Source organism: Brassica napus, chromosome A8, assembly GCF_020379485.1.
Source record: "Brassica napus cultivar Da-Ae chromosome A8, Da-Ae, whole genome shotgun sequence".
NCBI lineage: Eukaryota > Viridiplantae > Streptophyta > Magnoliopsida > Brassicales > Brassicaceae > Brassica > Brassica napus.
Genome location: NC_063441.1, coordinates 22,263,947 through 22,290,451, shown reverse-complemented (window position 1 = coordinate 22,290,451; position 26,505 = coordinate 22,263,947). Strand labels below are relative to the sequence as shown.

At 34.1% G+C, this 26,505-nt stretch overlaps 5 protein-coding genes and 1 long non-coding RNA gene across 7 annotated transcripts; 2 read left to right on the top strand and 4 right to left on the bottom strand.

The window, feature by feature from the left end:
• Window positions 1-15: 15 nt before the first annotated feature.
• LOC106362271 (GATA transcription factor 11) lies at window positions 16-1,514 on the bottom strand. The gene is made up of 2 exons (XM_048738293.1): window positions 1,095-1,514; window positions 16-624 (listed from the first exon to the last, which is right to left on the bottom strand). The coding sequence occupies exons 1-2, from the start codon at window positions 1,338-1,340 to the stop codon at window positions 16-18; spliced, it is 855 nt and encodes a 284-aa protein (XP_048594250.1). The 5' UTR covers window positions 1,341-1,514.
• Window positions 1,515-2,650: 1,136 nt separating this feature from the next.
• On the bottom strand, window positions 2,651-6,245 carry LOC106362274 (protein-tyrosine sulfotransferase-like). 2 transcript variants are annotated; one of them, XM_022690459.2, is made up of 13 exons: window positions 5,964-6,245; window positions 5,618-5,697; window positions 5,360-5,534; window positions 5,192-5,263; window positions 4,826-5,111; window positions 4,349-4,489; window positions 4,171-4,275; window positions 3,939-4,083; window positions 3,595-3,641; window positions 3,475-3,525; window positions 3,271-3,390; window positions 3,058-3,195; window positions 2,651-2,947 (listed from the first exon to the last, which is right to left on the bottom strand). In XM_022690459.2, the coding sequence occupies exons 2-13, from the start codon at window positions 5,673-5,675 to the stop codon at window positions 2,798-2,800; spliced, it is 1,488 nt and encodes a 495-aa protein (XP_022546180.2). In that variant the 5' UTR covers window positions 5,676-5,697; window positions 5,964-6,245; the 3' UTR covers window positions 2,651-2,797. The 2 variants fall into 2 exon arrangements, with proteins under 2 accessions (XP_022546180.2, XP_013657585.2); XM_013802131.3 differs by having other exon boundaries at window positions 3,595-3,644; window positions 5,964-6,237.
• A 2,546-nt stretch (window positions 6,246-8,791) lies between these two features.
• LOC106359396 (cyclin-dependent protein kinase inhibitor SMR16-like) lies at window positions 8,792-11,014 on the top strand. Its single transcript, XM_048738292.1, has one exon. It carries the CDS (start codon window positions 10,477-10,479, stop codon window positions 10,897-10,899), a length of 423 nt encoding a protein of 140 aa, XP_048594249.1. The 5' UTR covers window positions 8,792-10,476; the 3' UTR covers window positions 10,900-11,014.
• A 233-nt stretch (window positions 11,015-11,247) lies between these two features.
• Window positions 11,248-13,687, bottom strand: LOC106362275 (E3 ubiquitin-protein ligase WAV3). Its single transcript, XM_013802132.3, has 2 exons — window positions 13,363-13,687; window positions 11,248-13,159 (listed from the first exon to the last, which is right to left on the bottom strand). Exons 1-2 carry the CDS (start codon window positions 13,456-13,458, stop codon window positions 11,426-11,428), a joined length of 1,830 nt encoding a protein of 609 aa, XP_013657586.2. The 5' UTR covers window positions 13,459-13,687; the 3' UTR covers window positions 11,248-11,425.
• Window positions 13,688-16,088: 2,401 nt separating this feature from the next.
• On the bottom strand, window positions 16,089-18,304 carry LOC106441022. Its single transcript, XR_007315560.1, has 3 exons — window positions 17,334-18,304; window positions 16,991-17,034; window positions 16,089-16,915 (listed from the first exon to the last, which is right to left on the bottom strand). It is a non-coding gene; the product is annotated as an uncharacterized LOC106441022 (long non-coding RNA).
• A 2,335-nt stretch (window positions 18,305-20,639) lies between these two features.
• LOC106360270 (high-affinity nitrate transporter 2.1-like) lies at window positions 20,640-23,321 on the top strand. The gene is made up of 3 exons (XM_013799857.3): window positions 20,640-21,922; window positions 22,059-22,174; window positions 22,455-23,321. The coding sequence occupies exons 1-3, from the start codon at window positions 21,113-21,115 to the stop codon at window positions 23,119-23,121; spliced, it is 1,593 nt and encodes a 530-aa protein (XP_013655311.2). The 5' UTR covers window positions 20,640-21,112; the 3' UTR covers window positions 23,122-23,321.
• The last annotated feature ends 3,184 nt before the right edge of the window (window positions 23,322-26,505 follow it).

Genomic DNA, 26,505 nt, shown 5'->3' with positions numbered 1-26,505 from the left:
CCAGCCCTCTTGTCTTTATGCTCTTGATATCACTCCATGAATCATGCTGGTGTGGAACTGACCACCTTCCTTCCTCCTCATCTCTATGATCTTCCTGTGTGAGTTTGAATGCACAGATGGGACGAAGGTGGGGCTCGAGGCTGGTCTGTACTCTGGAACTAGACGGCCTGATCTGAACCTGACACCGCATGCGTTGCAGAGTGTCTTTGGTCCACTGGGTCCTTCCCTCCACTGCGGAGTCTCGGTTGTCTCACAGTGAGTGCATTTTCTTGCCACTTTGGATGAAATCTTGTGTTTCTTCTTGGCATGTTGTTCAAAAGCATAGTAAGTCCTGAGTCCTGATTCGCCAGGAGCTAACATCTCAGGCTTACTGGCTTCATCAAACTGGTGAAGGTATTTGAATCTCACTGTTGTGGGGCGTTTGCGCTTGCTTCTCATGCCTTTCACAGGGGAAGTCAGTCTCTGAGATCTTGAGTTATGTGGCGAGAAAGAAGCATCGCTGCTCTCAAAAACTGACACTGGGCTTAAGGATTGAAACATCTTTGAAACTTTGATATCATCAGCAGGTGATGAAAACTTGTGGGGACTGGTGCCAGACAAGGCTGCACAAGCACCGGACTGTTTCTGCACCCATGAAAGAATATTAGACTTTATCCTTGGTTTAATCCATGATCAATCTACAGCGGTAAAAAAAGGTTTCAACCCTCAAAGTCCTAATCATTATATTATAATCTGACAAATATCTTCTGGTTAAGACTGAGTAAAAACAAGTTATATAACCTATACTAATTTTATGTGATAATTTTATATATAAATTATTTACGTCTATCAATCAATTTATTAAATAAGAATATGAAAGTATACTGTTTTGTTTTTTAGAGTTTCTATAGCATACTGCTAAATCAGCTCCTAAATATAAATATATATCAAGTCATACTCATGAATAAATTATCAAAGCATATGGTTATACTTTCACACACTTTTCTAACCTAAGGTAAAAAGATATGACCAGTATGTTACATAATGTCAGTTGGTTATTATAATATATCAAGTGATATGCATATATTATGATGTAACCTAAGGGAAGAACTCACCAAAACAGGTACTGTCCCCACACGGCCGAGCTTGTTAACGCGACAAGAGGAGGTGAACTCAGTGGGAAAACTCGTAAAGACATCCATGGGAGGAGGTTCGAGGTGTTGAAATTTGGCTTCCCAATCTTCTACTTCACCATTGGTGGTATCATCATCGTCAATGTCTTGAAGTGAAAGTTCGACAGAGTTGAATAAGTCACCAAAAAGATCATCCGAGAGACCTTCCTCAGGTAATAACCAATTCATGCCTAACCTAATGTTTGGAAACAACACAAATATAAATATCTCCACGTCAAGAAGCTTAACGAGACCAAGAGAAGAGAGAGAGGGACGTATATGAATATGAACCTTCTCAATATAGTATATATATGGACTACTACAGAGAGATAAAAGAGTCGTACGATGTGTCTTAGCAATGTTTCGTGTTGTTCTTTTTATAAAGATTAGAATAAAAACGGAATATATAGTAAGTGCTTTATCATCTAGACATTACTTAACTTTAAAGAAAATACGCAATCGATTTTAGTTCTATAATGGAGGAAAGAAAATATATATCTATTAACGCGTCTTTACTTAAAAAACATTTTAGTAACTCAATAAATGTTTTTTTTTTCTCTAAGCGAATCAATAAATACATTAACCGAACATACTTAGCTGTATCAATTCAATTCACACGTTGTACTTAATACCTAGTAGTTCTGTACCTTATCTTCTGCAGTAAATTGGATCTTTTACGAACATTCGAATAAAAATAAATAAGGTAAGTAAATGATAATTACCTGTCAAATATATATCGACAAGAATGGATGAGGATGGATATATGTCGGTCAACGAAAATTAAAACAATTATCAGTTTAAACATCTTTAAATAAGTATGTTTTTTTAACTTTGTTAAATAAGTATGTTTCGAGAGAAAGAAGAAGAAGTTGGTAATAGTCAGATGAAGAAATAACAAAATGGCATGGAATTTAGCACATGCAAAATCAAGTGACAAAAACCTTGAAGAAGAAGGTTGATGCATGGTTCGTTCGTAGATCGGATCTACTATTATTCTTATGACTAATAATGATATTAATTTATTTAGCAAACAAATAAAGTTTTTATTGTTATGTTTTTAATAGGTCCCTAATATAAATTGTCAAAATGAAATGGAGAGATCACCGAAAATTTTGATAATGATTATTATGGCGTTTCCTCATGGGAAAGTGGGTCCCTTGCCTTCCATCTTCCACATGATATGTTCTCTTCCTATCAATTATTATTTTATAAATCATATCATACAGTAAATATATATCATATGGTATTGATATTGATGTCCAAGATATAAGAAAATAAAAAGAATTTTAAGTATCATGATATTTGTTTTTCCTTTTGTAATTTAAAACCACTAAAAAATAGAGGATTAAGCTAAGACTTTAGATTATAGTTTACCAACAAAGAAAATACTTTAGCTTATTTTATTCTTTATAATAAATAAAATAATTTTCGTTTATATTTTTAGCCATTTTATAAGAAAGAAGATATGGGCTTATTTCTAATTTTCCCCTTTTCACCTGTAAGGCCCAAAACTTTTTCTCTACCACGAGAAGTAGAAAAGAAAACAAGAGAATATTACAACTGGACCCAAAGCTTTAAGAATATTACAATTAGACCCAAAATCTTCTCCCAATTGCCTAATTTGGCCCCAAAGAAAGTGAGGATAATCAAATCTTAACCTTAGAGGTTCTTCTTCTTCTAGCATGTACAAATAGAAAGAAAAGGAAGAACAGTAAAAGCATCAATGCCACTGTCCACAGCTTCTCATCATCCATTTCTCCAAATACCTTCTGCAGATCAACAATGCTTCTCTTAGACTGCACATACAACAACAACAAACATTGTCAATGAGAAACCTTGAGCAAGTTTCATTGCAACTCTTATCTTCAAAACAAATGGTGAAACTGAATCAAGAAGAGGGACTTACTGTTGAAACGATGATCTTCTTTGACACAAGTTCATGTTCTTTGACAAAGATTTCTTTTGCATACTTGTAAAGCTCCACATCTAGATTGTTAAGCGTTTTGATCTGCTGAATCACCTCTCTAGGAACTCTTGTACGCGTCTGTCAAAACGCATTATTGATTATTCAGGCCTATTCTCTCATTTGCTTTTATGTCCTAACACAATTTTTTTTTACCTCTGTGGTGAAATTTGCTGGCGAGATTCTCTTCAAGGAGTTGACACGTCTGGTTCCTTGGGACTTCCGTAGATGAGTACTGCAGCCTTCATAGATTTCCATTAGAGTTTTCACCGTCATCTGAGGTTGTATTCAACACACATAAGGATCACACCACTTCACATGTTGTTAATCATAAAAGGCTAAAAGAGAAAAGTTACTTACATTCCCACTCTTAGCTTCTATCTTGTCAGATGCAACTTCAGATGTACCATTCTGCAATGTCAGTCATCTTCAGCAAGACAATTACAATTTAATGTATTACAGTGAGGAGCAGAACTTTACCTGAATGTCACTCTTATCTGACCCTGATTCTGAAACTGTATCCCTTTCTTCTGAAGCATCAAGAGAACATATGATTACAATTACAAGTTTGTATAGAAAAGAGCTGTCAATCTCAAAAATCAATCTAAAGAACAGTTGAATGAGTGATATAATGAGTTTTAGACTTCTAAAAGCAAAATTCTAAAGTAAAAACCAATCACAGTCAACACCTTAAGCGTAGATCCAAGAGAGGTACTCTGAGCAAAATGTCACTATGACTACAGAAAGATTCATTACCCTGACTCTATGTTGCTATGTTCTTATCAGACAAAAGAGTATTGAAAGATTGAGAAACTTACACCAACCTGATTTAGTATTTTTGTTTTTTGCAGTTAAGTTTGACGCAACCACTTGGGAAAGCACCTGGGAACCCACTACATTAGCAAAAAGCGATGCAGATTCTCTATGCTCCTCTGTCAGTCCAACATACAACATGCTATCCAATCTTGTCTGCAAAGACCAGCAAAGAGTATAAGAGAACAATACCAAAGATGCGTTTCATTTATGATGAAGAAGAACAAGTGTTAAACAAACTACCTTGGCGACTTGGAGAACAAGCTCACCGAGGCTTTTATACTTCTGCACACAATGCCTAACCTCGTGTGCTTCTGGTAAATGGGAATTATTTGTCAATCCTGCAATCTGTGAAAATGAAATGAAAATTCTCTGGAGATCACTTAACAAAAGAAAAACAAAGAAACATGACAAAAAGTACCTGAAACGTTGCTCCATTGTGGATTATGTCATGAGCAGTAGGGGTATCAAGATACGTGTGCAGCGGCATAAGCATCTCCTCCATGTCATAAGGGTTATCATCCTCAATGATGACCATGCCCTTAACTTTTCTTGCATCTCTCTAAATAAAAGGCCAAGCATGAGTAAAGAAGCTTCAGACGATAGTCTTGTCATGGTTCTAAACATTGGTCTAGGCGACAACTCGGCCCTAGCCGAAACATTCGGTTTATAGAATTCAAATCAGTTTAAAATGTTCTAAATCGGTTTAAATCAATCTTTATTAGTCTAAATCTGTTAAATTAATCAATAATATTTGTAGAAATCTACAAATTTGTCTGATTCTTTTTTTGTTTGGTATATCTAATTTTGACATTTCATCAAAATAATTTTATAATTAAACTCAAAAACTATAATTAAACCCAAAAACTATGTTCAAAGGAAGGTGAAGGAGATGTACCCGGGCAAAGAGGTCTTCTCTCATCCATGGAACTAAGTACTTCCAAGGCCATATGTCAAGCGTGCTTATAACATTCTTCTTGCGGATGCGGCTAGCCATCCTTGCAGCAGAAGTTAAATTGGGATGCACCAAGAACCTAGCTGCCACCTCTACTGAAAACTCGTAAGTGCTCAGCACACGTGCAACGGGATCACGGACTATTGTCATCACTGAAGTTTTATCCCTCGGTAGCATTTCCATCAAACTATAGTCATCATGCGTCGCCAACAACTTGCACTTCTCCTTCCTATCAATTAACAAGGGAACATAAGTTTCAAAGGTCTCAAACTATCTAGTGCTCTCTCATATCTGTTCTAAGCTATTCACCTTGGATTGAACCTGAGCTTGTCGTAAGAACGAGGACATTCCTCGGCGTTATCATACAACTTCCTCAAGAAACTACAAGAGAGGAGGACTACAAAGCATTAAACCACACACTACCGATCAAAAGAAATCATTTTCAGTTCAGTTTTTGGTAAGAGAGAGAGATCACACCAGTTATAGTAGGTTCTGCCACCAGTTCGAGGAACATGGAGAAAGAAGAGCAGATCCTGAAGCGAGCGTTTGTCTTTGTTATTATGTTGTTCTTCACTAGAAGAAGAAGCATCCACCCATTTTTTGACAATTCTTTCGCAGTGATCAAAGTCAAGCTCACCAAAGGAGACAATCACTGAATGTGAAAAAAGGAACAAGCTTTATGAAACACAAGAACCAATCAAAATCTATATTCAGTTACAGCCTTTACATACAAACCTGAGCAGAGAAGTATTAACACCACGAGAGCCAGCTTCGAGATAGGATTCATTTGCATTGTGCCCCGGCTTCGAACGTTACTGATGACGAAATTAAAATACAGAATAAAGATCAAAGCTTTAAGACAAAACAGACGAGAAAGAAAGAGATTCCGACACGAACAAAACAGAGAAACTGAAAAACGGTTGAAGAGTTTGTGTACTAAAGTAAAATATAAAACGAAACAAAACTGAAAATGTTGGGAGAAGGAGACAAGAGGGACAAGAGGGAAGAGGAGTGGGGGACCCAGAAGATCGCAAAAATTAAATGTGAAAGGAACAGAGGAACATGAGAGAGAGAGGCCTACGTGTATTCAGTGTATGGGGGAATCGAGATCTCGTGCTCATAAATTCTCCTCGATCGATGTTACTAAGCCCTGCGATTAGCTCAAAACCAAGGATGAAAAAACTAAAACTTTTAGGAAACACGCACTGAGGAGACACTAGTGCGAGAATTGATTATTATGCTTATACAATGGAGAGAGAGAGTTTTCATTTTTTTTTGGATCAATGCTTTTTTTTTGTGTGTTTTTATTTTATCTAAGAAATAAATATTTAGCTTCTTGTAAAGAATTTGCCAAAAAATCCTCAGTTATAATCTTCCAAAATTCACTATTTATTGTAGGCCTGGGCATTCGGGATCCCAATCGGGTTTCGGTTTTATCCAATCGGGTTTTGGTTTTTCGGATTTATCAAAATCAGCCCCATTCGGATTATATGAAAGTTCGGTTCGGACCGGTTCGGGTTCTATCGGGTTCGGATCGGAGTTAGTAAATCTTCAAAGAACCGGCACAACCCAATATACTTTCGGGTTCGGGTCCCAATCGGTTTTTCGGTTTAAAAGTACTTGATTTTTACCTATTTTATAACCAAAATATGAGTAAAATCGGTTCTTCAGTTTTAAAATACTTTATTTGTACCTATTTTGTAATCAAAACTTCAGTAACATCGATTCAAAAATAAGAAACATCAACCATGATCATTCAAAATCAAACGAAAAGTAAAAATATTTACTGACAAAAAGAAAACCAAATAAATAAAAGCATAAAATGAAAACCAAGTTCACACGAAATGAGAAACATTGTTTAACGAAAACAAAATCTAAATCTAAATACTTCAAGATTCAGCGGCCATCTTCAACCATCAACCTTCATGTAATAGAACCACCAACATTTATGTAATAGAACCACCAACCTTCATGTAATAGATAAGTATTTTAGATGTTCAATATTTCCTAGTGTATTTTAGATACATATTAGGAATTGAGATCATGTTTGGTACAAGATCTTTTCGAGGTTGTGAATGTTTCGGGTTCTATCGGATATCCATTTAGATTCGGGTTCGGTTCGGATAATACCCATAACCTGAAATACCGCAAAACAAGATCCATTCGGTATTTACGTCGGGTTCGGATCGGTTCGGATTCATTTTTATCGGATTCGGTTCGGATTATCGGGTTCGGTTTATTTGCCCAGCCCTAATTTATTGACTTTGATTAATCTTAAAAAATCAACTATCTTTCCATTTTTTTTTAAATCCATATCTTTTCGGTTTTTTTTTCCGAACAATGTTTTAACTCTTCTTTTAACTTTTAACTAGATTTTGATCCGTCCATGCATTTTTTTATCATTTTATAAATGTATTTGATATCATTACAAATATTATGAATATATAATTTTTATTTTAATATTATATATTATGTAACTCTGTTATATTATTGTTTATATTTCTTATTTGACATTATTAATATATAGTGATTTGCTTAATGCATTTTACTTTGTTATTAATTTTATTACTTACGAATATATTTCGAGTTAGGTACAGTACAAAAATAATCTGAAATAATCAAATAGAAAACCTCTTTCAAAGTATGTTTTTTCTTAGATTTATACATTTTCATATAATGGATTTTTAAACTTTATTTATTTATATTATAAAAGATATATATGTTTCAGATAATTTATATTTACATGAGTGTTTAAAAAAATATATTCTAACCTATATCATTTTAGTATTTTATGGGATTTATAAGTTCAAAACAAATTTCTTAAATAATATAGTCCTATTATTTTAATAAATTTTATATATAGTAGCATCTATCATATTATTTTAATAAATTTTATTGATATATGATATTTTTTTGATGTTATGTTATTAAGTTTTATTTTTTAGTCGAGATTTAAAAATATTATATTACTTTAATTTTTACAAAATATATAGTTTATTTTTTCGCCGTGCATTTCAAAAAGTTATTCTTTATTATCTATGGTTTTATATTTTGTAAAATTTGAAGACTATTTTTGAGTTTGGAAGATTAAAAAACTATTTTTTAGTTTGGAAGATTACAAAACTATTTTTGAGTTTGAAAATTACATGAATTTTGACTTCGATTTTGTTACTATATTAATACATTATTTTATACAAAATATTGAATTTTGGTAATATTTTCTAAACTTTTCTTAGCAGAATTTGTTATAATTATAATAAAAATAAATTTATAATTAAAGTATGATTTGTGATTAACATTTAAATGAATTACTAACATTTCATAGTTTTTAATAACATATTTTTAAAATAGTACATGAACTAAATCTTATTATATACAATTATATTTTTTTTATATAAAAATTTTTAAACAATGCATTGTTTAAGTTTCAAAATAAATAAAAAGCAAATATATAGTTGTAGAAATACAAGTTTAACCTATGTTAATAAATTCATTGCTTTGCAAAAATATTAAATAGCTTACGAATTTTAACTCATTTTAATGATGAAATATAATTTATTTAAATGAAACAAATAATTTTTTTTATTAATTTACCTATTTAATATAATGTTTTCATATTTAATTCATAAATCACTTCTATCTTTTTTTATCATTAGTCACTTCTATTTTATATAGTACAAAATATAATTACAAAATTTATAAAAAGTAGTATAAAATTTTTATTTTCTTGTTTTAGAATAAAAGTTTAATTAAAATTAATTTATAATAATATTGTATTACTAATTACGAAATTAATTAATGTATTATTTTATACAAATATTTAAAATTTTAATAAAATTTTGTCAGATTCTTTCTCAACATATTTTGTTATAATTAAAAAAAATTGTAGTTAGTTTATTATTAATGTAAATAATCAATATGTCATATTAATTAATTCTAAAAATATAACCATAAATTAATAGATTATACTAGATTACAATCTGTGTTCAACTAACATCCCTATTGCATAACAATCCAACCCATAAAAGGTTTTAAAGAATCAAATCCAGTAATAATTAAATCTCCCATTTTTCAAAAAAATATAAAATAATTAAATCTCCCAAAACCAAAACATGAAAAACACCACACATGCATACAGGTAACGATGCACTCGTTTTTTAGTCTTGTATTAACACTAAAATCACCAGCCCAACATTCCGACCCTTAGGTGAAGACCATAAAAATCTTGTGGGTTCATATATGTCTGACCCTAGCGAAACGAATCAACGATGTACGTTTTCTTTCAACTCTTGTCATCGATTTAGTTGTTATCTGATGATATTTTCGTTTTGATGACTAAATATAAGAATAGATTAGTTTACAAAAAAAAAAAAATATATATATAAGAATAGATTGATTACATATGTTCTTTTATAAGGTTCTTTTTTTTTATTATATATAATAACATATCAGCAAATGTGTTTAACTAAAAGTACAAAAGATTTTTTTCCTATAGAGATAAAGATTACCTCCACATGTTTTCCTATAAATACCAAACTAATAACTATTATGCAAGATTTGTTTACATATTAGTAATTATTATGTTTGGACTGGAAAGATTCCGAATGATATGATGCCTATATTAGCACTTAAAATTTTACTTTCCATTTAAATTTTATTTATAAGATTATGAATATTTGCACACGGATTTAAATAAAACATCAAATCGGTAGAGTTTCAAAAAATTGATTAGGTTGTAAACCATAAAAACTAATCAAATTACATACTAACTAAACTGAAATTAAATTTGCACCCAAAACCAAACTTTTAAAGAGTTTGAGATAATAAAATTGGATCTGTTTAACCAATAAAAAAATTGGGTATAATAATTAAATGGGCCAAGAATGATTTTTCTTATGTTTCTCCATTTCTCCAGATTATAAAACATTAAAATCCCTAAAAAAGGCGCAAAGGTACACAAAAGTGGCTGTGAAAAGAATAAACAAAAAAATTTACAGAACACCTCATGACTCAAAGGTATGATTTGTTCTCCCTCTTTGTATCTTCTTTGAAGTATCCTTACTGATAAATGCCATAACCTTTTAATAAGCTTCGATGGTTCGTATCATCTAATTTCTCGTATCAAATTTTCCATTTAGATTAGATTCTATCCAGCTATGGCACTAGGTTATGCCTTTGTTGTACATCCACAAACACTTGCTTTCTCATATCGTAAGGAGGGAAGAAAACACTGATGATAGATATCATACAAATCGTTGCGTGGATAATTTTTTCCTTGTTGTAATTAAACGCACTTTCAAAACAGGGTAGTAGTGTTTGTTACTCGGCCTTCGTAGTTGGTAACGAAACTCGTGAGTTGTTTCATGTTCTTGATATCAAATTATCAATCATTTGTATGTTAGTAGTACATCTTACTATCAAACTTCTATTAGATTATTACATCAAACTCCTACGTCTATGATTATACAAAGACTAGCAACTTCGTGTTGATGAACTTTGCTATTTATTTACTGGGGTTTTGAACATGATAGAAAAATTCTGATGGAAATAATGTGGCTAGTGAAAAGAAAAATTTATTTGTATGATTGTCATATATGTATGACTGTTTATTTATTTTTTTTTCTAGATACTATAACAACAAGATGAACAATGAAGATCGTTGTGAAGTTTTAGAAAACTCAACTGAAGAAGCAACAACATATGTGGAACCCATGTCTCCTCTCTCTAGTGGAGACAGTGGATTCACTGCACTCTCTCCACTCTGTGACCACTACAACAATCAGATGAAGATTGATTCTCCTACTACTTGTTCAGATGAAGAAATCATTGAGTCTTTGTATCAAAACCTCTTTAGCATCGTTCTCTGTCTTCAACTAGAGGAGTCTGGTAATGATGGTTCCAACACACACCTCTCTCCGCCTTGTCCTGGAGCTCCAATGAAGCTTACAAGGTTTTCAAGAAACATGGATCCAGGATTCCAAAGAAAGCTCTTCTCTAACATAGGAGTTAACTTTTAGTCTTGTTATGTTGCACAAAGATCTTGTGGTAATTTGTATACTATTTGTACTAAGTTGGATTGTTTATTTGAAAAATGTCTTTTAAGAAAAAAAATAAAAACAGCACTTGTCCCACAAAAGAAACCATGTCCCCTAGAGATCAGACTGAGCCAACTCAGTTTTTATAAAATTATTTCCATGAATTATAAAACTAGATACAAAAATAATTAGAGAAATTTATGGATTTGGACTAATACTAAATTATGATTAATTCATTTTAAACTTATTTGAATCGCATAATAATCGGATCTTTAAAAAAATTGTTTCGACTATGATTGATTTTCGGCCAAGGCATACGCATAAACCAAATTTTAAAACATTTTTAAAATCATCAAATCTGAAAATGACTTCTGAAAAAAAAACAGCAATTGTCCCATAGAGATCAGACTGAACCAACTCAGTTTTTTAATCAAACCATATAAAACCAAACAAGCAAAGCAAAGCAATCAACACACAATCATTATTACTAGTCTCTTTTCTCTCAAATTCAGCTTCTGTCTCGACGAGCAGGAGACGGTTTAGGGGTTTTAATCCCCAGCTCCTGAGACCTACTCACCATTCTAGCCATTGAAGACGTCTGATAAGCCTGCGGCGCGGCCGACCCGCATACTGGCCAACGAGCCGTTGCCCTCTGTGCCGAATGCGAGCTCATGCTAGAGAATGCATACGCTCTTCCTGATCTCTCGTACATCCTCCTGCTACTCATCCTCTCTTGCAAAGCACCAAGCTCTGACGACAGCGACAGACAAAGCCCATCTCTGGCCCGAGCAGACTGCGTCTCTGCCAACTCCCTCTCACGGTTCCTTAGAACCCCAACCGCCCCCTCCAAGTCACCACCGTCTGCTAAAACCCTAGCCTCAGACATAGCTTCCGACACAAGGAACCTGTTTAGCTGCCTGTCGACCTCTACAGACACAACTTCTTCTCCTGTCATCTCCCTTGGCCTTTGGATGCTCAGTTCTTCGGATTCCACGCGGACTATCTCTCTGCTTACAGCATCTTTATAAACGCACCTGATCTTCACCAACGGCATCGACTCATCCTCGCAACGAGGGATCTCAAGAATCACGAGGAAGTCTCTTTCCTCTTCAGCGTACATGTCACCAACATCGATCTTGGCCGTTCTCCCATCAGACGAGACTCTGCTTCTGTAGCTTCCTGCTTTGATAGAAGATATCTTCAGCCCTTCCTCGTGAAGGCACTCGATCTCAACGACCTGGTCAAGAACCACAACGCTCAAAAGCCCGCCAATGCACTGCGCGAACGCGTCCCGAATCACGGTCTCCGTCTCGATGAACGAGAAGGTACCGCTCGAGACTTGGGAGATAGTGTGCATCAGCTCGGCGTCGTGATCGACGCCGAACCCGAATGTATGTATCGGAATCCGAGAACTCGGAAGGAGAGACTCGTAATCAGCTCTCAGACGAACCTGAGAATGAGAATGAGAATAAGAACGAGAAAGAGTGAAGTTATCCTGCCCATCCGACAACAGCATCATCCCCGAGACGGGGTTCTTCCACCTCCTATCAGCAATCACTCTAGCGCCAATCTTGAGCCCTTCGGCGATATTCGTCCCGCCGCCGGCGACCAGGGTGTTAACAGCCTGGATCGCCTGGCGCTTTCCCCTCTCAGACATCAGCCTGAGAGGGAACAGCCGGCGGGCGCCGGAGGAGAAGGCGATCACCGAAAGCCTATCCCTCTCTCCGAGATTATCAATCACAAACGCAACAGCGTTTTTCAAAAGGTGCAGCTTCGTTCCTTCCATGCTACCACTCACATCAAGAACCGCGATGAGATCCAAAGGCGCACGTGTTTCTGGCCTATCATTATCATCACTCACTCCCTCCGCCGCCTTGAGATGCACCAGAACAGCGAAATCGCCGCGAGCAACAGACTTCTCAACCGCGGAGACTTGCGGGAGAAGTTTAATCTCCAGCGCTTGACGATGAGCAGCAGCAACACCAGAAGGCTGACCACTCTGCGCCACTAAAGGCTCATCATCTTCAAAACCGGTCTGAACCGGAAAGGTAGGGGCAGGGACACGGTTATCAACGAACAAAGGGACTTGTTTCCACTCGGTTCTACACAAAGGGCAGATCCTGTTGCCGTGTTTCACGTTGGAGGTGATGCAATCGAAGTGGAACGAGTGTGAGCACTCTGCAGTAAATATTGCTTTGCCGTCTTCCTTCCTAATCTCATCCAAGCAAATCGCGCATTTACTCTGCAAAATTTCAAAAAAAAAAAACAGTCTCTATCAACACAATCTTTAACCCTAAAAAAAAAAATCTTGAACCCTAACCCTAATTGAGACGATCGATGGATTAAAAACTAGGTCAAGCCCCAAAATAGTCATAACCTTTACTTATCATCCAAGAAACTTTCGGTTACTGAGATAAAAGAGTCATAAAGGAGAAGAGAGCGAACCTTAGAGGAAGGGAGGCCTGAAGAAGAAGTAGAGCGAGGAGGAGGAGACGAAGGATCGGGTAAGGTTGCTTCACGAGAGTTGTTTGTGTTCTCCATTCTCTTAAGAGTAGATGAAAAAGTTTCGATGGAGAAAGTTTTGATCACAAAGACTTGAGAAGAAGGAAGGAAGAAGCGGTTGCCGAAGGGAGAAGAAAGCGAATTGTTCAATTTTAAAAGACTTAGAAAATCCACATACTTAACAAAAAAAAAAAGAAAGATTTAGTATAATATTTTGTAAATATTGGTCAACTGTTTCCTTTATTATACTTTTTACTCATGTCAATTTTGAGATAAGATCGTATCTAAGTATATTTATTGTTACAAACTCTTTATTTTATTCCTACTAATTGCAAATTTGTAAATGATAGATATTAGTTTTAAAATTATGCAATTTACAATTTGATATTATATGCTAAAATAAGTAAATAGAGAAAATAAATCTTTGAAAAGCATTTGTCTTGTTAAATACACTAGAGATTTTACCGCGCTACGCGCGGTTTGTTTGTCTATAAACATTAAATCTCATATTTAAAAACAAAAATTAAGTTGTTTTTTTAATATTATATCATTTATTTGTTTCGAAATATTTATTTGTTTGAAATGTCATTAATTTATGTTAACATATTAAATGTCTCTATTAATCTTTTCGTAACCATGTTTAAATATTTTTTAAAATTAAAATACTCTACATTTAATAAATAAATAAAATTCTATCATCTTATGTATATTATATATTTTCTTATATATCGTCTAATTGATTTTGAATTATTTTTTTGAAGTATAGGTAAATAACCTTTATTTCATATAAATATATAATTTTATAAATGTGTAATAATTTTGAATACTTAAATCTGTAAATTTTGATAACCAATAAAATGATTCAGCAATTCTTTAAGTTTTGAATCCATCATTTATTTTCAATATTAAACTTTCTGGTATTCATTATTTTGTAAGTAATTATTTGTTATAAAAATGTGAAATATGTAGCAGATTTCAATATGAACAATTATGTATTTAGTTACTACACAAAAGGATATTGAGAACCATTAACATATTCAGAGATGGTCACTTATTTAACTAATCTTAAAAATGATCTCTTAACGTCAAAAATTCTTAAGTTGAGTTTCAGGATAGAATCTTGTTAACATATTCTCTCTCTGTTAGAAAAAAATCAGAGACGTGTATGAAATCGGAAGCATAATATTGAAATATGGACACATGCCTCTCCATCAATCATCAGCATCTCAAGGCCTAAAAGAATGCCTCCTTTGGAATTATTGCGAGCTTTCCAAAAATAGATTAGCTTAAAAAGCAATTGGGAATCTCCAGGTCTTGATGAAACCTTACTGAAGAAAAGTGGAGAATGAACTTGGGTGGTGGTGAATGCCGTTTGATTTTCCATAAAGCTACGAATGGATTTAAGGATATGAGCAATAGATTTTTGGCTTGAGGAAACATTGTTATGATTGAGTAAGAGGAGGGATGTGGAAAGTTAGATGCCGATTTATCTGAGGGAGTAATTAAGTAGCTTTAATTCGTCATTATAGCCGTCACAGTCGTTATACGGAGGAGATAGGAAGACAATTAGTTTTGGAAGGTCTTTTGTAAACGTTGTAACAAAATTAGGTTGGAGTAAGAAGATGTCAAAACAAAGGTCATTAAAGCTAAGTGGCCTATTACGCAGCACAGATTCGTGGCCCAACAACTTAACATCCATGATGACATGAACAAATGATTGGTTGCGATTTTTTTCGCTGACGTGGACAATTTAAGAGGGTTTCATATTCTCCTTTTAATAGTGTAAGATTTCTCAATTATTTTATGAAAGCGTAACTGTTTTAATTTGTTTTAAATGTTTAATCTACTTTAACTTTATAATAGTATAAATTTTATTAAAACAAATTTGGTCGACTGAGTTTAATACAAAACAACTGATTATTTTTATTTGTTTAGTTTTAAATTCATTGTTCTCTTTATATATTCTCTTAGAATTCTGTTTTAGACGATTAAAAAAGGAATAGTAACTTTATTATAACAAAAATTACTTTAAGTTAGGTAGGTAGCATGAAAACCTAATATCAATCGTCACTATTTAGAAATGCAGATATTTACTGGTATTTTATATATGTTATTATATATATATATATATTTTTATATATGTTATATGTTATTATATTTGGATATCAAGTAAACTATATTATCTGAATAACTAATTATAGTTTTTAATGTAAGTGTTATTGATTAAAAATATGAGTTTACATTGACTTTATTATATAAGTTATTTCGTATAGTAATTTACTATATTTTATTATTGATTTTTAAAAGTTATATTTTAAATTTGTTACAATTTTAGTTTGTTTGTTTATTTAAAAGTTTTTTTTTATATTTTTAAAATGTATTTATCTATATGGGGTTCCTCCTACTCCGCTTTCTTTAGTATGTTTTATGAGAGGATAGGAGAGCCATGACTCCTAAGACATAGACATATAGAGTGAATAGTTAGTGTAGAATCAGGTTTTGACTTTTTATATATAAAGTTCCAGGGCAATTAGCAGAAAACAGCAACTCAGTTAGTGTAGACATAGACGTATAGAGTGAATAGTTAGTGTGGAATCAGGTTTTAACTTTTTATATATAACTTTTTATATATAAAGTTCTGGGGCAATTAGCAGAAAACCGCAGCTCAGTTTCTGCAAAAATAAGGTTATGTATATATAAAGTTCATTCATGGTCATTAAAAGAGAATTCATGAAACATACAGAGCCAGCGTGTCAAATTCAGGTCATTTTGTAGCTAGAGCTAAGAAAGTTAAGTTGCAGCTCTATACACATGCTTGAGTACCGGAATGTCTACATCAAACAGTTCTAAATGATGATGAAAAATTGTAGAATCTCAATCTTTCACAAAGTTTTTGGCAAAGATCTCATATATTAATACAGTCCAGATACATGGTTCCTTTAACGCTGAATGTATTCTGCATTTAAGACAACCTATTTGCATTTCCTGATCCCAACTGGACCATCCTTAAATCCGTAAAATGTACTTTCTTTATCACGCTCCTGCAAGTGATCCGAAACCGAAAAGAAAATTACAAATCAATAGTAGACCAAATAAGATACAACAATACATAAAGCATCATTTTGAGACATACAAAAATGTCTTTTAAACACTTACCAAATGGTCCATATATGACAGTGTGCCCACCAGGTGCTTGACCTCCAGTGAGAATAATACTGATCTTCAGTTTCTGTGATTTCGAAGCTGCCCATAGTGGCTCGTTCCCGTACCATGTTGAATTGTAAGACTTATGAGCTTCCAGTACAATGTACGTGTCTGCAAAATTGAACAGCTGCTTTGCATATTTTTGAAGCCATGGCTGCAGCAGTCTCCACAGCAACCTCAGTCCCTGGAGTGTCTGCACAATTTTAATGGGTCTCTTTTCATTCATGGTCTCTGGTCTCTCCCAGCAAGGATGATTTACATTTGGATCCCTTGCCTGAGTGCACTTGCTTACCTAAGAATCTATCAATAAGGAAAGAGTTGCAACGTTTGTAAATATCAACTTCTCTCTAAAAGGTATTGCAAATACCTTTCTGTTTCAAATATTTCTGGACTGACAGTATCATGTCGAACCTGTCAAAGAAAACAGTGTAAAGAGTACATAAACAACAGAGAATATTGCCAAAATAAGAGCTAACTTTAATTTGTAGCAGCTATAGGGACTCCATGGCTGCCACCCAAGGTTCAGAACATAAGATAATGTTGATTCCACATATTAACTCAACTAAATCCCTAAATACCCGACAAAAGCAATTTTACAAACATAATGAGAAAGATGAGAGATTCGTTGCTCAAACTTCAGAGCTATATATTGAGGAAAATGAAGCTGTGAAACAATGGTAACAGAATCATGCTAATAATATAATCTTAACCTTATACAACGGTGATCCAACAAACACTTGTCCAAGACCACCTTCCCCCCCGATTTCTCTTTACCTTATACAACGGTGATCCTCCAACTTGGACCTGATAAGAGACATATCATTAATCATCACCTTAATGAGCATAAACCAAAAATATTAAACCAAAAATATGCGTAAATGATCATCTTTCAAATTTCTCGCCGCTAATCTCGTCCTGGTCTCCACTCCGCCTCTCCACGGCTACTTCTGTTACTCCGCCAGAACCCCTGTTGCTGTTACTCTTCCTCTGTTTCTTTTTTTTAGGCCGATTCAGAGCTACAACTTAAGTTACACAGCCACGGCAACGCTCCAGCATATCTAAAACTCTATGCAATCGATGGTCCGATTCGGATTTGGACAGAGCGGTAGGAGCGTTTGGTTTCATCACAATGGCGGAGGAAGCGGTGGACTTCCCGTTTGGTCTCGCAGTCTCGGAGGAGGCGACGGTCTTCTCATTGGTCTTGCGGTCGCTGGAGATTGAAGAGTTTCCTTTAGGTTGGGATGATTGTCTGAGAGAAGCTTTTCAATTTTAATCCACACATAAGTCAAGAGAATGAGATTTGTAAATAGACAAATAGAGAGGAAGATGAAAAGAATCCATTGAATGAGATCACGCAAGGTTTGATTAGAGAAGTTAGTGGTGAAAATATGCGTTAAAATGGATTTGAAGAGAAGAGCAAGGGAAGGTACGGAAGTCGAAAGGTAAGAGAAGAAAGGCATGATCATCCAAAATAGAAGATAGAATCAGTCGACAAAGGCAAGAGAAGAAGCCCTAAACAAAATAAAGAAAGGTAAAATAAAAAGTCCAAAATCAAATACGAAGCCCAAATCAATATCATAAACAGATGACATGTCCCATTGCTCCAACCTCATTGGTTGATTTTCTGATCTGATGTGGCGTAGCTAAAAAGGCTTCTTATTTTCCTTTTAGTATAGTATAGATTCTTAAATGTTCAATATAGAAAAGTTTGATCCGTTAGGTAAAACATTATACTTTTCCAAAAGTTCTAGCTTTAGTTTACTCGCTTAAGTTAACGCGTAAGTAAACTAAACGACAACGTTTAGTTGTAACCCAATGGGTTTAAAATTTTGGTCTTAGCGTGCGTCTATTTGTTGACACTGGCCCAGGCCTATTCAATTTACATTTGTTCGAAAGTTTTCTTAATCATAAGGAAACTCGAAGTTTAAGGATCTTCGTGGGCCTAATCATATCATTAGCCCACTATTATTTAATTTAGAAGAGTAATTATATATGCTTTATGTTGGAGATAATAAATCGCGGGAGAGAAGATACCACACTAGAAATATATTTAGGATAATATAGAAGGGATTGGACAAATTCACTTACGACCAATTAGTTTTAAGTTGGAAATCTAGAAAACTTAGCATGGTATCAAAGCGAACTCACACATATAGTTATATTTTTACATTTTATCAGCAATAGTTTTAGATTACTTATATGCTTTTTTTAATGTCTCTGGTATATTTTTTTTGCTGCTAAGAGAGTATATTACATTTCTACGTACGTCTGCAATACACAAACACAAGTAGAAGATGTACAGGGGTGGTTCCCTAGATATAGCGAACGGTTAGTTTGGACGATTGAATATTTGAATCTAATATAATCATAGTTTAACAGTATAGTAGTCTGTATATTCGAGAGTCAGCGAGGATGTCTATATCTCGGGAAATTATACGAAAAGTCTAATGTACGTCATCATTAAATATCAGAATTATTTAGTTGCCAGCATTTGATAAGTCGGCAGACCACGATGCAGGTTAATGAATCCATTATCACAAATATAAAAATCAAAGTCTCTCCAACATCCCAAGCGCTAATTAGTATATGTCTAAATTAGTTTATTTTGAGTTCTGACTTCATCTATATGGAATGTTATATTTATGCAAGTTGTGTATACCCACAAAACAAAAAGAACAACTAGACTTCAATGATGTAGTAAGTATAACTGTATAAGGATAAGCCCAAGAATTAGCCTATTCTGACTAGGGGATCTTACACTTGGTCGAGTTGGAATCCTTATCGATCAATTAGAATAAACTTTAAGGAAAGATGTGTACCTTAATTTTCACTGTTGAATTTAAAACCACTGTTAAAATCACTATATTTTATTTTCTACTATTAACTAAGGTTGCTTTTGTAATCGGAAAATTGATATTTTTGTCAACAATTTTAATATATGTTTATCTATGTATATTTCAGTTATAAATATATTTTCTTACAAAATTTACAAAAGAGAGCTGCCTTGACTTTAATCAGAATAAATAAACTACATGATGAACGTTATACGTGGATAATCATTATTTGTAGTATTCCCTTGCCTCCATTGTTATATATGCCTGATTGATATAGCAAATGTACACATGTTGCAAATTTAACAACACAAAGGGTGTTGAGCTAATCAATGTAGTTGACTTTCACTTTTCACATTTCTGACAACGAATTTCTGTTTGCTTTTCATATCCCAACTTGTTGGAACATCTACACGTCATCAAGATTGATTGATAAGCACTTAGTCATTTGACGTTTTCAAATATTTACTGAAAATTGCATGCACACACATTTTGGACATAAGATTTTGATTATACGCATATCTACATATCAATTCACCATATAGTTTATATTATTTTTATCTTGAAAATTTTGTTTTTATTCTTATTACTTTTTGTACTTTTGAGAAATTCAAATTCTTTGATAAAAAAAAAATCAGATTCTCTAGCTGTTAACCTCAGAAAAACTAAAACAGAAAGTTTCAAATTGTTACGAGATATGTTTTCTATAGCAAAATCAATATAATTATGTATATATTTTCAAGATTTCTTGTAGTTATTTTTGACCCTTGACAATTGAGTAACAAGATTGTTTATGTAGAAAAAGATATCATCACCAACTTCAAAACACACACACATTATATTTACTTCTTTAAAAAGAAAAAGCGTTATATCTAGCTCTGAGATTTAGATGAAGACATGTCTTAAATTACAATAGCTGCTTAGATATATTGATCAAACCTAAACCTAAATGCACATTTACACACACATCAAAACATGTTTAGATATATTGTAATTTGTACGTCAGGATCGAGATCAATAATGTGTGTGTTTTTATTGCCTTGTTCAACCATTGCAATCTTCTTTAAAAAAAAAAATCTTCCTTACGTGTCTAGATGACAACTACTGACGATAGTGTAGATAAAATCATATAGTGATCCGGTTCGACCATGTAGAGCAAATTTAGACCGGTTAGACTCGGGTCGATCTGAACCATATATGACTATAGCCAGATAAAATCCGGCAAACCCATAATTATTGTCTGTTTTTAACAGTTAATCGTAAAAAAAGACCAAATTGAAAACCTACAAGACAAGGTTCTTTTAACTAGTTTACATAGAACTAGCCGTTATGTTAAACTCGATGTACCTTGATAGACAAATCTCTGATAGTAGTTGATATTATTAACACAACCATATGTTCCTATCCATAAGGAAGGGTAGAGAAGTAATCTGAAAGGAGAAATGTAACCTTTGAGATAAGCGAGAGACTAGGAAGATGCGTGCGGCGAAAATAGATTCCTCTAAAGAATACTTTTAAATTGTTAGTTAACCGTTGAGAATCTCCAAACAATACATTTTATGAAATTGTCAACGCTAGGAATACTACTATATAAACCACTGGTGTAATCTCTAATCATCAATCAATACACTTGCATCAAAATCTCAAACTAATTAAAAATGGGTGATCCTAGTGGCGAGCCTGGAAGCTCCATGCATGGAGTCACCGGTAGAGAACAAAGCTTCGCTTTCTCGGTGGCTTCACCGATTGTCCCGACCGACACAACGGCCAAGTTCGACCTTCCGGTCGACACGGAACATAAGGCAAAGGTGTTCAAGCTCTTCTCCTTCGCAAACCCTCACATGAGAACGTTCCACCTCTCGTGGATCTCTTTCTCCACATGTTTTGTCTCCACATTCGCAGCTGCACCACTCGTCCCCATCATCCGTGAGAATCTCAACCTAACCAAACAAGACATAGGAAACGCTGGAGTTGCGTCCGTGTCAGGGAGTATCTTCTCTAGGCTGGTGATGGGAGCGGTTTGTGATCTACTAGGTCCACGTTACGGTTGTGCCTTCCTTGTGATGCTCTCCGCGCCAACGGTGTTCTCCATGAGTTTCGTGGCTGATGCCGGAGGGTTCATTACGGTGAGATTCATGATTGGTTTCTGTCTGGCGACGTTTGTGTCTTGTCAATACTGGATGAGCACTATGTTCAATAGTCAGATCATCGGTCTAGTGAATGGGACAGCAGCTGGGTGGGGAAACATGGGAGGTGGTATAACTCAGTTGCTCATGCCGGTTGTTTATGAGATCATAAGACGTTGTGGTGCGACAGCGTTCACGGCTTGGAGGCTTGCCTTCTTTGTCCCTGGTTGGTTGCATATCATCATGGGAATCTTGGTGCTCACGCTAGGTCAAGATCTCCCAGATGGGAACCGAAGTGCCTTGGAGAAGAAGGGAGAAGTTGCCAAAGACAAATTCGGAAAGGTATTGATTGATTTATCATTCGATATAATATAACATTTTATAAGAATTTTTATTACATTATATGAATCAAAATTTTTTTTGAGAAAGGACTTATATGAATCAAAATTTAACTCATGATTTTGCACAAATGGTGTAGATTATGTGGTACGCTGTCACAAACTACAGGACTTGGATCTTTGTTCTTCTTTATGGATATTCCATGGGAGTTGAGTTGAGCACTGATAATGTTATAGCCGAGTACTTCTTTGACAGGTTTGTTTTCTATGTCGACAGAAGAAAATATAGTACTTTTGTATTCACACATTTTAATAATATAATCAACTTTTACAATTAAATTATTTTTTACTATAAAACTTTTTAGTAACTATTAACTAATATTTTTTTCATGATTAATTTAAATATTTACAATTAATGATTTTTAAAAATATATAATTTGTTAATATCAATTACTAAAAGTATTTTATAAATCTAGAAAACGTATCTTTTAATGGGGTATGTACTAATAGTAAACATATGTACATGATTTTTTCAGATTTCACTTGAAACTCCACACAGCAGGAATCATAGCAGCATCTTTCGGAATGGCCAACTTCTTTGCTCGTCCAGCAGGAGGCTATGCATCTGATATTGCGGCCACTTACTTTGGGATGAGAGGAAGGTTGTGGGCATTATGGATCATTCAGACAGCCGGTGGTCTCTTCTGTGTGTGGCTCGGCCGCGCAAACACCCTCGTCACAGCTATTGTAGCTATGATCCTCTTCTCATTAGGAGCACAAGCAGCTTGTGGAGCCACATTTGCAATAGTTCCTGTTGTCTCCAGACGAGCCCTTGGAATCATCTCGGGTTTAACCGGGGCTGGAGGAAACTTTGGGTCAGGGCTCACACAGCTCATTTTTTTCTCGACCTCACAGTTCACAACCGAACAAGGACTTACATGGATGGGAGTGATGATAGTTGCTTGCACGTTACCTGTGACTTTAATCCACTTTCCACAATGGGGAAGCATGTTCTTGCCTCCTTCCAAAGATCCAGTCAAAGGTACGGAGGAGCACTACTATGCTTCGGAATGGAATGAGCAGGAGAAGCAGAAGAACATGCATCAAGGAAGCCTCCGGTTTGCGGAGAACTCTAAGTCTGAGGGTGGCCGCCGAGTCCGTTCTGCTGCTACGCCGCCTGAGAACACACCGAACAATGTTTGATCATACCAGTCACATGGAAGTGTTGAAGGATTGTTGCAGATAAGAGTATGTCCCACAGCTAGTTTTCTTCAAACGTTATCAATGCTTGCAGGACGTTATTTATAATGTATCTATCTTTCTTTCACTAACGAAACCTTTGTATTGTTCGGCTTTTAGAATTCATTTTTCTAATCGAAGTATACCATGTGATATTTTGAACATTTTGCATTATATCACAACATATAAAAGATATTCAAATTGGCAAACTCCACGGTTCACTAACATATAGAATCTATACTTGCGAAGTAAATTTTTATAATGAAGCTCTCACGTTGAAAGTTAGAGTGGTTAATATCGTTTATACCCTTAATGAATAAAATGTATAAATAAATTAAAAAATAAAAACGAAATTTTAATTGATTTTGATTAGATAATTAATTATTATTAAAAATAGTAAGAATTATCCAAAATCTGAAAATATAATTTAAAAAAGAGATAACTTCTGTATATATTGTATTGTTATCTGAAAAAATCTTTAAGTAAAAAATTAAAAACATAAATTCTAAAACTAAATATTAATTAAATAAAATTATTAATTATATAATTAAAAATAGAATATTGAATTATCCAAAATCTAAAAATTATAATTAAAAAATATAATTTATATATATATATATATATTGCATTTTTATATGAAAAAATATTTTAGTAAAACGTTAAAAACATAAATTATATAATTAAATATTAATCAAATATTTTTTTAAATTATATAATTAAAAATATAATATTGAGTTATTTTAATATTTATTTTAGTAATGAATCTATATATATAAAAATATGTTTGCCTCTCTCCTAAGCTATCCACGTGGAAAGTCACTCTCTGACATACCGACACGTGTCTCTGAGTTTTATTTTTTTGGCTAGACTTGAGTTTAACATTGGGCTTATACTATGAACAATTGAAAGGGCTTTTTACTCTATAGTATTATTGAATGTGTTAATTATTTCTTAATACATAGTAGATAAAACAAAAAAAACACACATTACGATATGGACGTGATATTATCATCAAAGCAATATTTACCATATGTACCTCATCTTGTGATAATTTATAAAGTAGTAACGAATCTATGAGTTCAGCAAATTTGCAATTACCTACTTTAAAATTTTAAGTATATAAACAGTCAACAGTAGTGTGTTGAATATTATATTCATATGATTTAAAAGTTTTTACAAATTTTTATTTTTAAATATACACCAAATATTTTATGAAAGTAAATATCCATTCAGGTTCTCAACCACTTCAAATACCACCAACACCAAAAAAATTTAATCAAGTGCACAAAAACTATAATATATTTAAAACTACAATAAATACATTAGTTAATGAAAAATCCTTTTTAAAAAATATTGTGGATGCATACATAAATATTAAGAGAAATGTATAAAAAGAAATAAAAGTAACAATAACTTGAAGAACAAAATATATAAGACTCAAAATATTTATGATTTGTGGTATAAGATATATTCAACTTATTATCACAGAAAACCTAAAAAAAAAATACATATTTTAAGAACATTAAAAATCACTTTAAAATTTTTAACATTTTAAAGAAAAACTATAAATCTATAATATTAATATAAAATTTTATCCCAAAAACTCAGCACTAAATGCATAAACAAAAAAACAAACAAACCTAAACCCTATAATCCTAAGCATAATTCTAAACCAAACCTTAAACCCAACCTAAACCAAACGCTAAACTGTTTCTACTGCCTAAAACCCTAAATCCTACCTAACCCTAAACCCTACATAAACCTAGAACTTAACCCTATCAAACCCTAAACCCTACATAAACCTAACCCTAAACCCTTCATGCTACCTAAACCCTAAACCTATCTAATTGTAAACCTACCTAAACGTAAACCCTACCTAACCCTAAACCCTATTTAACCCTAAACCCTACCTAACCCTAAACCCTTCCTAACCCTAAAACCCTACCTAAAACCTAACCCTAAACCCTACCTAACCCTAACCCTAAACCCCACCTACCCTAAACCCTACTAACCCTAAACCCTACCTAACCCTAAACCCTACTAATCCTACCTAACCTAAACCCTACTTAACCTAAACCCTTTCTAACCCTAAACCCTTTCTAGCCCTAAACCCTACCTAATCCTAAACCCTTCCTAACCCTAAACCCTACCTAACCCTAAACCCTACCCTACCCTAAACTCTAATAACCCTAAACCCCACCTACCCTAAACCCTACCTAACCCTAAACCCTACTAACCCTACTTAACCTAAACCCTTTCTAACCCTAAACCCTTTCTAGCCCTAAACCCTACCTAACCCTAAACCCTACCTAACCCTAAACCCTACCGAACCCTAAACCCTACCTAATTCTAAACCCTACCTAACCCTAAACCCAACTTAACCCTAAACCCTACCTACCCTAAACCCTTTCTAACCCTAAACCCTTTCTAACCCTAAACCCCTTCTAACCCTAAACCTGACCTAACCCTAAACCTTGCCTAACCTTAAATCCTACCTAACCCTAAACCCTTTCTAGCCTTAAATCCTATTAACCCTACTAACCCTAAACCATGCTAACCCTAAACCCTTTCTAACTCTAAACCCTACCTAACCCTAAACCCTACCGAACCCTAAACCCTATCAAACCCTAAACCCTACCTAACCCTAAACCCCTTCTAACCCTAAACCTCACCTAACCCTAAACCCTGCCTAACCCTAAATCTTACCCAACCCTAAACCCATTCTAGCCTTAAATCCTACTAACCCTAATTCCTACTAGCCCTAAACCCTTTTTAACCCTAAACTATGCTAAACCCTACCTAATTCTAAACCCTACCTAACCCTAACCCTACATAACCTTAAACCCTACTAACCCTAAACCCTACCTTACCCTAAAATCTTTCTAACCCTAAACCCTTTCTAGCCCTAAATCCTACTAACCCTAAACCCTACTAAACCTAAACCCTACTAACCCTAAACCCTACATAACCATAAACTGTACCTAACCCTAAAACCTACTAACCCTAAACCCTACCAACCCTAAACCATACCTAACCCTAAACCCTACCTAACCCTAAACCCTACTAACCCTAAAGCCTACCTAACCCTACCCTAAACCCTGCTAACCCTAAACCCTGCCTAAACCTAACCCTAAAACCCTACCTAAACCTAACCATAAATCTCGCTAAAACTCTACCAACCCTAAACACTAAAAAATAATCTCAAAACTTAAAGGTAAAAAAACCTAAACTCTACCGCTATGTAATTTGTTATTGTGATATTCAAACAACAAATTACATAGTGGATTTTAAATCTTACATCCGTTATTTTAATTGCTAAAATATTTTGAAAGTTGTATTTTATGAATA